Below are 15,688 nucleotides of genomic sequence, written 5' to 3'. Positions count from 1 at the left end.
TGTCTAACTATATCCTTGTGGAGAGAGGCAAGTAAACGCGGTCATACCAAACAAATAACGATCGTAAAGATAGACTTGCAATGCGTGTTCCTAAATGTTTTCCCCGGTCTCTTAGAAGAATTCTTTGAAACACACACACAAAAAAAAAGAAAAGAAAAGCCATCAAAATAAAGAAAAAAACACATTTCCATTCCAACGCTATTAGAAAATATCATTATCTGAAACTCACACCATCTTAACTACCTTATCTCCTACAATACCGTTTCCTCCCTCGCCGCCATCTTAGTTACCAATTGAAATAGAAATGCTTTCTGTGCCAAAAACCCATCTTCTTTCGTTACAAATCCACTTTGAAAGAGAGACATTTTTTTTGTTTGTTTGTGTGTTGGATTCACTGTTAGATTACGTATTAAACCAAATTGGTTCTTGTCCTAAGAATAAACGAATCTCACCGTTCCTCGATTCGGCATGTTATCGATTTATTTTGTAATGCGATCTAATGTGCATCATCTTCGAAATCAAACGATGGTATTAGGCATAAGATTTGATTCATTATCGATAACCACGCGAATTGAAAAGGTAAGAAATGAATGTAATCCGGTCTACATTATTCTTTCAAGTGACAACGAGGAGCAGTTAATTAGCATAATTATCTTGAAATACTACCCCCCCTCAAAGGGAGAAGAGTGTAGTTTGCTTAAAGCATTGTGCGTAGTGTGAAAGTTCTTTCAAGGCTATATCAATGTGGTTCGTAGAAAATACAGTGGAGTTAATATACAAAAGAATAATGGCAATATTAGAAGAAATTTCTTTTCAATAATTTTCAAGTATATTATGTTTATTTACCAACAAAATGAGTCGTACGACACTTGCCATCTTGTACGGCACATTATGTTGGCAAATAAGCGTAATATAATTGAAAATTATTGAGAATATCTTCTAATATTTTCATTCTTTTCTATCCTAACTCGTGTCTACGGTTTTTCCTACGAATCGCATTGATATAGCCTCCCCCCGCCACAAAAAGGAAATTCGGATTTAGTTTTATACTAATCAATCACCACTTATCAAAGCCAAAAGCAACTCAAGTATCTCCTGTCTTCACATAGCGAAGAAAAATCGATGCTTATTTAGAACTAGCTGTACATACCCGGCGTTGCCCGGCAAAAAAAAAAAAAAAAAAAAAAAAATTGCCGGTTGTTCCTAAAAGTGGCCATATCTTGGAAGCAGAAAACAGCCATCTTTATGAAATGCAAGCAGGGAAATAAAATCGCATATCTTAAAGCGAAACAACCTTTTAGTTATAACAAGTGAAGTATTCATGGTCCCCCCGTGAGTGCACAGTAAACGAGGCATAAAAAATGACTAAGTTAAGCAACCCACCATTTAACCCCAAAAGTCCCCAGAGGACGTCAAATCCTGGTAAAAATGAATAAATGGTGCAGTATTAGGCCTTAACATGTGTAAATTTGAGTTCTGTATCATGCAAAAAAAAAAAAAAAAAAAAAAAAAAAAAATGACTAAGTCCATCATTTGCCCCCCCCCCCAACTCATTTAGCCCCCAAAGTCCAAGGCTTTAACATATTTAAATTGGAGTTCAGCACCTTACAAAACTACTAAATAGACATACACAGAAACGTTTGGACAAATATAGTAAATTAGTCCCAAAAATGGAGTGTCTTTATTAGCCTTAAAAGAACCCCTGGGGAACACCCAAGAGTTATCATTAAATATAGACAAACAAAATTATATAGAAAGCAGTTACAACTTTTCAGAAAGTTTTATAAAAATCCAAGACATCAATTCTTTTTTTTTTTTTAATAAGCACAAAAGTGTCAATTTTAGCAATTTTTACCCGAAAGACACTTATGGGGAGGGGGGGGATCGGAGTTTTCCCGGAAAATCCGTTCAGTTATTTTTTTTTTACTCCTATCATGTTTAATGTTTGTGCAAAATTTCAAAAAAAAATCCAAGGTGTAGTTATTGAGAAAAGTGCATTACATTACAGGCCCACCTTCCTTTTTGTCGGGGGACAAATAATAATTAAAAATAAATTAAATGTAAAATAAATAAAAAATAATTCTATTACTGATTTCCATTAAAAATTTAATTGTTAATACAGATTTTCTTTAATGTAATATACAAAACCCCTTTAAATGTAGATTCTTTGTATGTCTATGTATATATATATATATATATATATATATATATATATATATATATATATTATATAAAAGTGAAAGTGCCGGTCTGTCTACATTTCCCTACACAATAACTATCAATTTTAAGTTTACAGACTCAAATTTTAATATACAGAGTACTGAGATTTGGGAAAATCTTTGTAATCCGTTTTCGGACAGAATTTTGGCTGTTAATGGGTCAAAATTCAACGATTTGACCTTTGAGAACTCTACCAAACTCCTCCGCCAATTTTGGGTCTAAACACGTGAAATTTTAGATCCATGTCCAATGAACCCATATCTAACTTAACTTGATTGGAGCCCAAAACAATAAATTTTAAGGGGTCGTAATAGAGGTCAAAGTTGAAAAAAATGTTGACCTCTGCAGGCTCTACCAAATTACTCAGACAATTTCTAGTCAAAACATTTGAAGTTTTACATAAAGAGTATTCAGAGATAGGGCAAGCTTTTTAGTCGGTTTGGGCTGAAAACACCTCCAAACACCCGGGCGCCTGGCTGAAATGCTAGCATATTATATATATATATATATATATATATATATATATATATATATATATATATACGCGCACATCATGCAGGAATAAAAGTAGAGCAATTTGCATTTCAACTAGCCGACATACGAGTTAATCATCCAAACAAAGATGTCACTCGTTATGAATTACTATTTCCAGGTAATTTCAGTGTTAAGTGACGAGTAGTTTAATAGAGTTTATTTTCACACACACACATAGCTCAATATAATATACCGTTTGACTTGGAACTGACTTAAATTTTTATGCTCTTTTCATAGAAGGTTCAGTTTTATTAGCGACACAAGCATACAGTTATTTCAGCCTTTTACTGATAATTATATATATAGTTTTCTGCATATGCATTTTTTTAAAATTATTATTATACTAGTAGGGGTGTTCATGCACACTAAACACACACACACACACACACACACACACACACACACACACACTAATTTCGTTACAAGAGTTAAAAACTATCTATTTAAAATATTTAGCGGAATTGTGAAAGCAAACAGCAAGTGAGACTATTCTGCTTATAATCTATGTCCGTAATGGGAACTTTTCATTCTGCTTTCTGTAAGTTACAAATTTTTAAAATTTTTACTTTTTAAAAACTGTCCAGTTTGAGACGTTTTTTTCTTTGTTTTAAAATTTTATCGATTCAGACGTTATTATGTATATATGAATTATTATGTTATATGAATAGTAGTGCGTACACTGACGGAGAATAAGTTTTCGATCTTTTTTTTTTTTTTTTTTTTTGACCGACGCGATGTACACCTGTTCAAAATAATACGATAGAATATAAACAAAACAAAACAAAACAAAAAAACGTTATTGAAAAGTCAGCCTTAGAAAGAACGAAGATAAAAAAAAAAATGAACAGAAAAATACCGGAAGTAGCACATTCAGAGCATGCGTATATGTCATTGTAAATGTTTCTTGAGATATATTCACATGTAAGTTATTGTGACCTTCCGTAACAAACAATAAATAAATTAAAATAAATAAATAGAAGAGGAAAGAAAAAGAAAATAAACAAATTAAACAAAGAAAAGGAAAGGAAAAAAAGTGGTTGTCTGTTTCGGAACGTGTCACGTGACGCGCTCTCCTGCTTCGTTTTAACAGCTTTGTTTATCTTCAGGTGTTTTTGAGAAGCAAGACAACCATTCCCAAGGCTATAAAAAAAAAGTGTCAGATTTGCAGGCTGACACGACATACCCAACTCTTTCAAACAAAGCAAAAACCGAAGCCATCCTTGTTATCGCCCACTTCTGTTTTCAATTTTGCTTTTAAAACATTCTTTTACGGCATATCGGCCATTTTTGTTTATTTAATATCAAATCCAGACATTTTTAGTAAGAAGCTTTTGCGCATCAAATTAATATTCGCAAATATCTTTTGCACACGTTCCCCTCTCACTATTTGAAAAAATTAGGAAAAATAAAAAAAGAGTTTAAAAAAGAAAAAAGTACTCAGCTAGTCTTGTGCAGTGCGCATACACGCCCTTGATATAATTTTGTGAGTTCTTTGCTAGATTAGGTTGACGCGTAAGCTGTACAAAATGCAGAATAAACGCCACTGTGGAAAATGTCGCGGAATGGTAAATAGCTATTCATCGATAATCTAACGGGAACCGGTTTGTCAACGTGATTATGTCGTATATGAGTCCGCCATGAGCAACTATATATAAGACCGTATTTCTTTTGTTTTTGTTCACAATGCAGGTCATATATAAAAACAAGCCGAGCATGTGGGGTCCCCTCCTTGAGTAAAAAATTACTTTCACTATGACTAATGTGTGTGCAAAATTAAAAAAAAAAAAAATCCAAGGCGTGATTATTGAGAAAAGTGCAAACTAACAGAAGAGCGGGAGTGAATTACTAATCCACACCCTCCTTTGTAGGGAGGAGAGGTGGAATAAAAAAAAAGGAGGGCGGTAAAAAAATGACGCTAAACATTTCCATTCAACGCCAGGATATTCTCTCTCTCTCATTATATATATATATATATATATATATATATATATATATATATATATATATATATATATATATATATATATATATATATATATATATATTTTTTTTTTTTTTTTTTCGATACTTAAGAATTTAGTTTATATCATAACTAGGGCTGTGACAACAGAATATTCTTTTCATTTTTTTGACTCAAGTATATACCCGACACAGTAAGACAGAGTCACTCAACCGAGAACCACATCAGTCTATATAAAAAAATAAAAGGTATTAACGGATATATTACTCAAGAGTCAAAACAATAAAAACAATATGCTGCTGTCACAGCCCTAATCATCGGGCATTCGAAAGCAGAAATCGCATATTTCTTTTAATAGCAATGTTAAACCTAAGGAAAAAAAATATTCGAGCTGTCATTGTTCAAGTGTTGTTGGAGCTGTGCGCCAAGGTATGCCTCTCAATTCTTGAACAATTAGCCAAGCGTATTGAGCTCTATGGAGTACGCATAGATTTTTAACAAATGTTTCGATAACTATGTTAAAAAAAATGTATACAAAGCGTGTTTTAGAGGCGGCGAACTTTAAATTAAAATAAATCGGAGAAAATACTTTTATTACACAAATATGTGGTTTATTTTAAAGATTCATTTTTTTGCATTCAAAATTTAAATACAATTTCCGACACGCGACTCGCGCGTATATGGCGTAATCTAAAGGTTTATTTTTCACAAACTGTACCCATTAAATTAAAGTTGTATTTCAGCAATAAGGTGTCGAATGTTGTCTTCCAAGTGGTCTATTGTGTCTGGGGTCCATTTCGTGAAATTAATTCGTTCATCAAAAGTAAAGCATCAGCAAATTAATCGCATCATTTGCAAACACTGCTCGGGTGCCAGTCTCATCATTGATGAATTGCCAAACCAAGCTAAGCTAAAAACGACCGATAGTTGCAAAATCTGCAATTAAAGAAAATAGAGTTATCAATTTAAAGTTCTCCGCCTTAAAAATAAAACACTGTATATAAGTGCACTCTTTGCTAGTTAATATATTTCAGTTGTATATTTCTTCCACGTTACATTTATTACGTCCAAATCAAATTATATAGTTATGGTGGACCCTGTACATAAAGATAATATTGCAGAGCTTCTTTTCATCTGACTATAACACATTCTTTTCAAATCTAATATATAAAAAAAGTTCTTGGAAAGTTTTGTTCTCTTAAATAATCAGATCCTATCCATGTTCAGCCATTACTAATCAGTGTTGTCTCGGTTTATCTGACACTCATTAACCCTTATCCTCGAATAGCCTTTAGGCCTTATATCAGCAGCATTCACCCTAGGCAGGTTAAATCGGCTTCCTCCAAAAGAGGAAGTTCCAAGGGAATATTAAATTCGCAAGCGGCCCCCAGTCGCATGTCTATACCGGTTAGGGGTAATTAACGTAGTTTTTTTTTTTTTTTTTTTTTTTTTGCAGTTCTTGCAGGGAGGTGTCGACGTTCTCCTACATACAGCGCCTGGTATTCCCAAATGGTCACCCATCTAGTACTGACCATGTTCAACGTTGCTTAACTTCGTAACGGTGCTAGTAAAAAAAAAATAATCGTATTGACATAGAACTGAAACAACAAAAGACAAGAACGAGAACAAAAACATGTCCATTCAATCTCATTAGCCTATTTTTAGCCGCCATATTGAACATGATAAATGCATTTGACTGTAGAAAGCCATATTGTTTTATTTAGTTCTGTACGCTGGACATATTGACCATTTTTATTATGTGTTTTATTTATCTAGTTGAGTGACCGCTAACGAAGGTTACATAAAAAGACATTTGACAGTTATAGCTTCGATAATTATGTGGTACTGTATGCATAAAATACTTTCTTTCCCTCCCCCCACTCAATGGAGTCATCACTTATCAGGGCCCGAAGGACACTCGAGGATAAAGGTTAATCAGTATCTGGTGATCACCGGGACAAAATCATAGTAATCGTTAGTGATGAAAATCGGGTATAGTTTGATTATTTAAGGGGACGGCTCAGCAAAACTTGTTTACATTGGACTTGAAGACGATCATATTGTAGTCAGCTAGAAAACAGGTCAGCGGAACAGAGTTCCACAGGCGGGCAGCTCTACAGAAGAAGCTTTTTTCATGGAATCTGCGTTCAGGTTTAAGCACAGAGAGTGGGGGGGGGGAGGGAATTTTTGATAGTGGTTGTAGTAGACGAGGGTTTTTGTGAAAGTTTGGCGGGGGGGGGGAGAAGCATAGATTGGAGCTCAGTCGAGCACTTGCGATGAAAACAACGATAGAACCGAGACAGGATCGCAACGCCTCTGCTGTGGAAAAGAGATTGCAGAGAAGAGAAAAGGGCACCACCTACTAGATTGTGAAGTCGTTTTTGTACTCTGTCAAGGCAGAATAAGGTGCTCCGAGCAGCTCCTGCCCAGATGTCGCAACAGTACTCCATCCTAGGACGTACTTGGTTTTCACTATAATGCATTCAACTAAAATTTACCAGTGAACATTTAAAAATGCCTGACTATTACTAATGGTGATTTGGTATCTGTCTGAAGCCGAAACCATACTATTATTTCTTTTCATTGCACTATTATACATTTTAACGATCGATTTAGTGTTTTGGTTGGTGGTTTTGTTTTACAGCATATCAACCTTTTTCAGGTTATTTAATGCCAAATCCAGTGATTTTGAAGAATTTTTTAATAGAATATATATATATATATATATATATATATTATAATTTTTTTAAAAGTCGGTTTCTATTTAACCCATAGTTGGGACCTTAACAGGTACTACCAGTCCGGGTCAGAGTGGACCTGGAAGCAATGGCAATTAAAGGGTGGGTCCACACTCTCCAAGGCCCGCAAGCTGGGGCCTCACCATCGGATATAGTTTAAGGTCATATCCAGAACCGTTCGATTTAGTGTACTATATTTTTTACAGAATAATGTACTATCTTCCTCTGATGCGAATAGTGTAGTATATGTTCGTCCGTCATGAAACAATCATCCCAAGCATTACTTCCTCGTTTTTTTTTGGCGGGTGGGGAGAGAGAAAGCAGCGTTACATAAGCACAATCAACTATTCATTAACAATTTATTAACGCTTGCATTATTTCATTTTGACAGATTGAATGTTGCTATTTCTTCTGAGGAGTTAAGAGCAAAATAGATTCACTGATTGATATAATAATTAAGTGATTGATTTTGTGCTACGAAACAGATACTGTCAGGAATTGTAAATGTCAACTGAATTAAAGGAATAAATTATAAGATGGTCAACATCATGAACTTTGGAATATAGACTTGTCATTCTTTCACTATACTGCTCTGTAATTACATTGAGCTTAAATAAGGATTGGTATATATTATAAAGAAAATAAAGTATATTTCCACAGATATATATATATATATATATATATATATATATATATATATATATATATATATATATGGATGCCCCAGTAAGGGCAGCTGCGCATATAATTGTGAGGCAAGCGTTGCACAATCCCAACCACACCTCTCCTGAATCGGCATTACTTGATCCAGTGGCAAGGAGAAGTCCAGAATGACTGGAAACAATGCAGAGATAAGCGGAGAGCATATACAACACCTGGAGTTCTCATATGGTCACTAATTTTAGTACTGACAGGCTCAATGTTGCTTAACTTAAGTGATCAAACAAGAACCGGTGTGAAGGTGATTATGCTTATATATAGCATTATGTATATTGGCTAAAATAGGCAATTCGATGCTGCCTCTTTTTTTTTGTTAATTTGATTAATGGAGCAGCTGCATTAATCGATTTAAATAACTATGATTTGAATTTTGGGCATTGTTTGTATCACGTCGGGGTCACCAATGCAGAATGAAGACATTAGCTCAATAAGGTAATTTGTCGACAAAATGTAATCCAAATAATGTAGAGAATAGAATTCTTATTTTTCCACTTTAATGATAATTTTTTTTTTACATGACCCCCCCTCTTCCAATTAAGTGATCATATCCGGTGTTACTTGCAGATTTTAAATTAAAAAGAACAAGCTAAGCATGCGGGGCCCCCTTCACGAGTGAAAAAACTTACTTTCACTGTAACTAATGTTTGTGTAAAATTAAAAAAAAAAAAAAAAAATCCGGCGTGGTTATTGAGAAAAGTACGAACAAATGAACGGACGAACAATTTGGGGGGAAAAAATTACCTCCATAATGCCCCCCCCCCCTAGGGGATCAACCTGAGTCATTCCGGAATATCCATTCTTGCAAATAATTTACTTTCACCATGACTAATGTTTGAGCAGTAAAAAAAATCCAAGGCGTGGTTATTGAGAAAATTACGAATGGGAGTGAATTACTAGGTCAAATCCCTCCTTTGTCAGGGGACCAAAAACCGATATTTTTTCAAACATAACCGTAATGCCTTCATTACCAAAAGGAAGGTCTTTATAAAAGCATGGGATATTTATTTTACGTTTTTCTCTTTTATTGTCGCTTCTGTTTTGCGACTTTGGCCTTTTTTTCATTTACTGACAGAAATATAGAGACGTTTGCTGAGAGTTTCTCAAAAGTTTTATATTTTAGAAAGAATTGACCCATACGAGAGAGAGAGAGAGAGAGAGAGAGAGAGAAAGAGAGAGAGATTAAGGTTGAAATTAGTGACATGCAAACAGAGATATAGGCACAACATTTCGCACTAAGCGATTATCAAATTTATTATCAGCGATGCGTTTTTACTTGCTCCCAGGGATTTGAAACCTTTGTTTTCAATCAGCTCGAAAAACGTGACGTCATTCGTAATCTCGACTGACCTGTTTTATCTAACCGATTTGACCTTTCGTTTTGAATTCTACAGACTTTTATCGCTGAAAATACATGGTAAAATATACGTTAGTTTTGGGATTTGTATGTCAATTTACATATTAATGACCATGTGTCAATAACAATTAGGTCAGCTAGTATGGAGTTTGACAAGAGTCACATAGAGTGCATGTCAACCATCCTTGATTCAATCCTGGAAATTATTCCGTTTTGTAGAGTTGGGTCATCATGACATGCACACAATGTGACCTTTGTCAAACTTCATACTAGCTGACCTAATCGCTATTAACACGGTCATTAATATGTAACGTAACATAAGAATTTTTCTAAGATAAAATAATAATTATATATATATATATATATATATATATATATATATATATATATATATATATTAGTGATGGAACGATTCCAATATTTTCCCGATTCCGATACAATTACCGATTTTGTGCTAAATTCCAGATTCCGATACAATTACCAATTCTGATTCTTTAGAAATCTCTAATTATTTAACTATAACATTGTTATTTCCCCTGGCTTTCGTAAAAACACATGTTAAATATGCAGATATTTACGTAAACGTAAAAATACACTTGTGGAAAGTGATCTATCGATTTTAGTTTTACTGGTAATTTAAAATCAATAAATATTCATTATTTTATCATTATTACCAGCAATGGAGGAGTTTGGTTTAAAAAAAAAATCAAATTAAAAAAGACACTTAAAAGAATCGTTTTGGTATCGGAAAATAGGCATCAATTTTTCCGATTCGATACTTCCGATTAATCGTCCCAACATATATATATATATATAGTAATTTATAAAATATATATGGCGATTAAGCTACACTGAATATTCTGCGTTTCATCCAACTATAGGATTCGTCAGGCTTATGCGCGAATTCTGTCGTTGCTTCTTGTTTTTATACATGTTGGGGATTACTACTTGGCCAATCAGCTTTCTAGTATCCACCGCGCCCCTTCCTACCAGCCAATGGGCATGCATTTTATCAAACAAAGGATCTGTTTTAGAGCTAGGTTAGTGGTTTTAAACAGATCCTTTGTTTGATAAAATGCATGCCCATTGGCTGGTAGGAAGGGGCGCGGTGGATACTAGAAAGCTGATTGGCCAACTAGTAATCCCCAACATGTATAAAAACAAGAAGCAACGACAGAATTCGCGCATAAGCCTGACGAATCCTATAGTTGGATGAAACGCAGAATATTCAGTGTAGCTTAATCGCCATATATATTTTATAAATTACTAACTAGCTCTACCTACGTATTGAGCACTTTTGAAGTAAATACTTAAAGTTTACGCATAAATCTATACTTTCGTATAGTAAATTTATGTGAATAAATGAAATAGTTTTATATATATATATATATATATATATATATATATATATATATATATATATATATATATATATTATGGAGAAGAAGAAAAAATGTTGTTTGACTAATTTTATATAATAGTGACTGGAGCAAATCAAAAATACGATTGGTCTGTTCGATCTGCCTGTTTATAGCGATGGAAATGACACTTCCAATCAATCGTGATCGATCGACCCACAGACGAAGCATCTCGCAGAGATACAAAGACGCACCTGAAAAGATGTTTTTGCTTATATAGCTTTTCAATGATTGAAAAAAAAAAAAAGAAAAAAAGAATTAAAGTCTGAATCATTTCGCTTACAAATTAATTCTGCGCCCCCCCCATCCCCCGAACACGATCTATTTATAGCATATTATTGATTACTTTAATATCATCGGAAAATGTATCATAGATTCTGTCTGCTCAGTGCACCAAAAATAAGAGTCCTTCAAATAATATTGCGTTTGCAAGAAGAAGAAGAAAAAAAAGGAAGATATATTCCATTAGTTTTAAGCATACTTCATAAACGCGACCGAATTCCGTCGCTATACTTAGAACGGATAGAGAAAATTCAGAGACGATTCATAACAGAAAACATTACGCCCTTGACTTTTTTTTTTTTTGGCTAGAAACAAAGTGTTGCACCTGTTAAAATTAGGAAACACATTTTTACTTATGGTGACAAACGATGACTAACGGCACCCATTTTCTCACTTTCGAATGATCTTGTGCCTAATTGCAGATACATAGTACAAAGTGTAGTATCTGTTCTGATTCTACACTTTATCTATTCTCTCCTCTGCCAGTGGATAACAAATCATTCAAGACTGAGGCAATATATATTTTTGGTTCAATCTAGAGTTTCATTTTTCTGGAAGCTGGATTTTTCACCACATTAAAAACCGACCTTGCGCCTAACTTTGCTCTCGTAGGGGAAGCAAGTAAATTGGAAGGTTACGCCCGTACTGGGCTGGGATGCGGTACCAACTCATATCCTCTCCCTATTGGACAAGGTTTTAAAAAAATTCTGACATTTCACGCACTGTCTGTTAAACTTCCCCACTCCAATGCTAGTTTTACAGGTATTGCGACAGAATGTGCTCCGATGGAATAATTGCGTTCGTAACCCTCGTCAACGAAAATACCTCCGATTCGCCTAACCAGCAACAAAATCACACCCCTTCACTGTAGACATCCTAAGATACCGGAGAATTTTCTACTCTGCCTTTTCTCTTCGGACGATACATCTTTGAAATTCCGTTCATATTCCCCGTTTACCTGACCAACTTGCAAAACTTTCAATGCAGTGAACAAATATATCATCGCCCAACTCCCCACTTAGGGTTCTCCCTCTATAAATCTGTCCCCCCAACACATTAATCCCTTACGCTTATATGGAATATGCTTGGTTTGGCATGAATAAAAGTAACAAAACAATTCAAAGACGCTATATAACAGAACACGTGAGGGGAGGGGGACACCAGAGACGCCATATAATAGAACACGCGAGGCGACATCGAGGTCGAGAAAGCGCTTGCTATGACCAGCGTCAGGTGGTGGGGAGAAAGACTTTTGAAAAGCACATATATGGCAGAGGTTGTAAACACGTGTGTGTGTGCGCAAAGACTTTATAATGAAATGTGTTATTGTTTGAAGAACCACGAATAAATGCATTTCATTTGTACTAAAAACAAAAAATGCTGAGTCGGATTAAAAAAATTTTTTTTGTTCATTTGCGACGGTACCAGACAACGTGTGGGTCCGAGTGGTTGAAATGTAACGACACGGTTACAATATAAACCATTAAAAAAGCTTAGCAATTAATATGTGCGAAACGTTTAGATTCCAGAAATTTAGCAATGTTAAATTGAACGGTGTCATCATGATTAAGAAATTAAATGTCTTTATTAAACAAAAATGAAATTAAATTGCTTCTAGCATTCCGCCGCATACAAATAATCATTCTGCGGCAAACTAATATGCTGCGACACATCGGTTGATAACCACTGGGTTAGCATTTTGGAGTGTAAATAGTCTTTCCGGTAATTTCCGGTCAGTTTTGTTTTTTAAGTTTACAAATGTTGGTTTCGTCGATTTTCTCGGGCAACACCGAAGCACGGATCTTGCTCGTAACTACTAATACTGTCATTAAATATAATACCACTAGTAATGATAATTAGAAAGGATTGAAATAGCCCTCAATATGACGTAGTGAAAAACAAAAAAAACGGTTTTAAATTCTAACTGATAAGCGGTCCAACAGGACGTGCGAAGCCGAGGGTAGACAAGAAATATATTGTTAGTACTCAGCGCTCGAAAAGGCAGCCTATTTACGCACGCTCGCGCACCCATAAAAAATGCAGACAAATTGTACATTTTTTTTTTTCCACTTTTCACTCCCCTCCTTCCTCTATGCTTTACTTTTTTCACTAAGCATTGCTTTATAAATGACTGAAAGACGAAGTTCATTCGTATTTTTTTTTCATGTTTATTCAGCAAAAATTAGGGTACTGGTTTATGAACATGCATATAATTGCTCGGACGGTAAAAGAAACGTGTCTGGTCACAGCAAAAACTTATTGCAACATTTTCAGACATTAAAAAGCATTGGTAAAAGGTTATGATGGGACGATTCCAATATTTTTCTCGACTCCGATACAATTACCGATTCCTACTCTTTATAAATTTCTAAATATTTAACTACTAGCATGGGTGTCCGGCGTTGCCCGGGTATTTGGAGATGTATGTTGAGCAAAAAAAAAAAAAAAAAAAAAAAAAGTGATCAATTTTTTTTTTAACTGACCCCTATTAAAATTTATTGTTTTGGGCTAAACTTAAGTTATTAAGTTAGATCCATGTCCAATGAACCTATATCTAAAATTTCAAGTGTTTAGACCCAAAATTGTCGGAGGAGTTTGGTATAGTTCTCAAAGGTCAAATCGTTGAACTTTGACCCCCTTAATCGCCAAATTTCTGGCCGAAAAGCGATTACATGGATTTTCCCAAATCTCAGTACCCTGTATATCAAATTTCGAGTTTGTAGACTAAAAATTGACAGAGTTATTGCGTAGGGAAATGTACACACACACACAGAGACAGACACTTTCACTTTTATAGATAAAATTATTTTTCTTCCCATTTGCCGTAAAAAAAAAAAAAATGATGTTGAATGTTCAGATAATTTCTCATAAAACATACCTGTGTTGGTTGTGGTGATCTATAGGTTTTAGCTTTACTGGTAATTTAAAATCAATAAATATTTATTATTTTATCATCATTATCAGCAATGAAAGATTTTGCTTTAAACAAAATCAAATAAAAAAAAGACAAAATAATCGTTTTTGGCATCGGAAAATACACAAACATTTTCTGATTCCGATACCTCCAAAAGTTTCGATTTTTTTTTTATTCCCGATTCCGATTAATAGTTCCAACACTAGTAAAAATCCATGTCGGTTTAATGAGCGCATCTCAACCTCATATACATTAGTATTGAGATGATTGATAAAAATTGGAATCAGGAAAAAAAAAAAAAAAAAAAAAATGGAACCTTCTGAGGTATCGGGATCGATATAAGACAAACTTGTGCCTTTCTTTTTGCGATGCTAGAAACAATTCTTTTTATCATTTTAGTTTGAAGCAGCACCGTAGAATTGTGTTGCGTACATTTCTTCATCTTTATACTAATTTGAATTTTATTGTGAAAAAACTGTAGACATTTGCCTCCCAGCGCACTAAAGATAAATTCGAGCAACCCGTCAACATTCCCCGATAGGAGCGCCCCAGACCATTAGCAACAAACTGACCCCACTCTCAGAGAAAAGGTAAAGCCTAGGAGGGTGGACCTTTTAGGACTTAAGAGAACCACACTCCAGCTCGACAGCGACAGATGACGTACGCGCGACCAGTTCGAACAACTGCCTCCGTAAAGAGGGTTGCAGACAATAGACAAAATTGGTAGAATTTGCTTTTTAAAACGACAGGTCTTAGTTAGTAAGGAAGCAGTAACCTGGAATTAAGTTTTTTTTTTTTTAATCTTTCCATTATGTTTAATTATGGTGTGAAAAAAAAAAATATATAAGCATATGCATAAAGTTCCGGAATTTTTAAGATGACGATGTATTTGGGCTATTCGGATTTATTTGGGCTATTCGGATTGTTTTGGGCTATTCAGATTTGTTTTGGGCTATTCAGATTTATTTGGATCGCCAAGCTGCTTCAGGTATTTCTTGACGAATTCTGGAATCTGCATCGAATTTGAAACAGAACCCTTTATTTAATCCACAAAGTTAGCATGCTATCGTCTTTTCAGCCAGGATTAGTGAGAAGTTTTAATTCGCAATTGTATTCTTCACGTCTTTCACACTGAAGATTGAACATTCAACCACCGGAATAAGCTTACTTAGAATTGAGTTTTACCATTATCCGTTATGGAGAAAGATTCAAGAGTCTCACAAGATATGTCTGAAGAAGATCGGAAGTTGAATCAGCCGAATTGCGATGCCTCCGTCCAGTCTCAAAAGATAATGTATGCCCCTGTAAAGGTAGCTGCGCGTGTAACTGAGGCAAAGGTTGCGCAATCTCCAACCACACCTCTCCTGAATCGGCACTACTTGAATTCAGTGACAAGAAGTGCGAGAACAGCGGGAAACAAAGATTAGCGGAGAGCACATAAAACACCCAGAATTTCGAAAATGGTCACCCATTTAATGCTGACCAGGCTCAACGTTGCTTAACTTCGGTGATCTAACGAGAACCGGTGTGTCAACGTGAATTATGCTT

At 34.8% G+C, this 15,688-nt stretch overlaps 1 protein-coding gene across 8 annotated transcripts in view; it reads right to left on the bottom strand.

Annotated features, from left to right (window-relative positions):
* LOC145279992 (neo-calmodulin-like) overlaps nucleotides 1-15,688 on the bottom strand; it is a 500,860-nt gene that overhangs the window by 110,138 nt on the left and 375,034 nt on the right. The window contains exon 1 of one of the 8 annotated variants that reach the window (XM_080131598.1): nucleotides 3,611-3,661. The exons of the other annotated variants lie outside the window; for them this stretch is intronic. Coding sequence (XP_079987724.1) covers nucleotides 3,611-3,646 — 36 coding nt within the window. The 5' untranslated portion in view covers nucleotides 3,647-3,661. Of the gene's footprint in view, nucleotides 1-3,610; nucleotides 3,662-15,688 lie in introns of those variants that run through there. 8 annotated transcript variants of the gene reach the window in all.

This window comes from Euprymna scolopes, chromosome 7 (assembly GCF_053919585.1).
Source record: "Euprymna scolopes isolate OS-2025 chromosome 7, ASM5391958v1, whole genome shotgun sequence".
NCBI lineage: Eukaryota > Metazoa > Mollusca > Cephalopoda > Sepiida > Sepiolidae > Euprymna > Euprymna scolopes.
The sequence above is the reverse complement of the archived record's forward strand: the minus strand, read 5'-3'. Positions and strand labels throughout refer to the sequence as shown.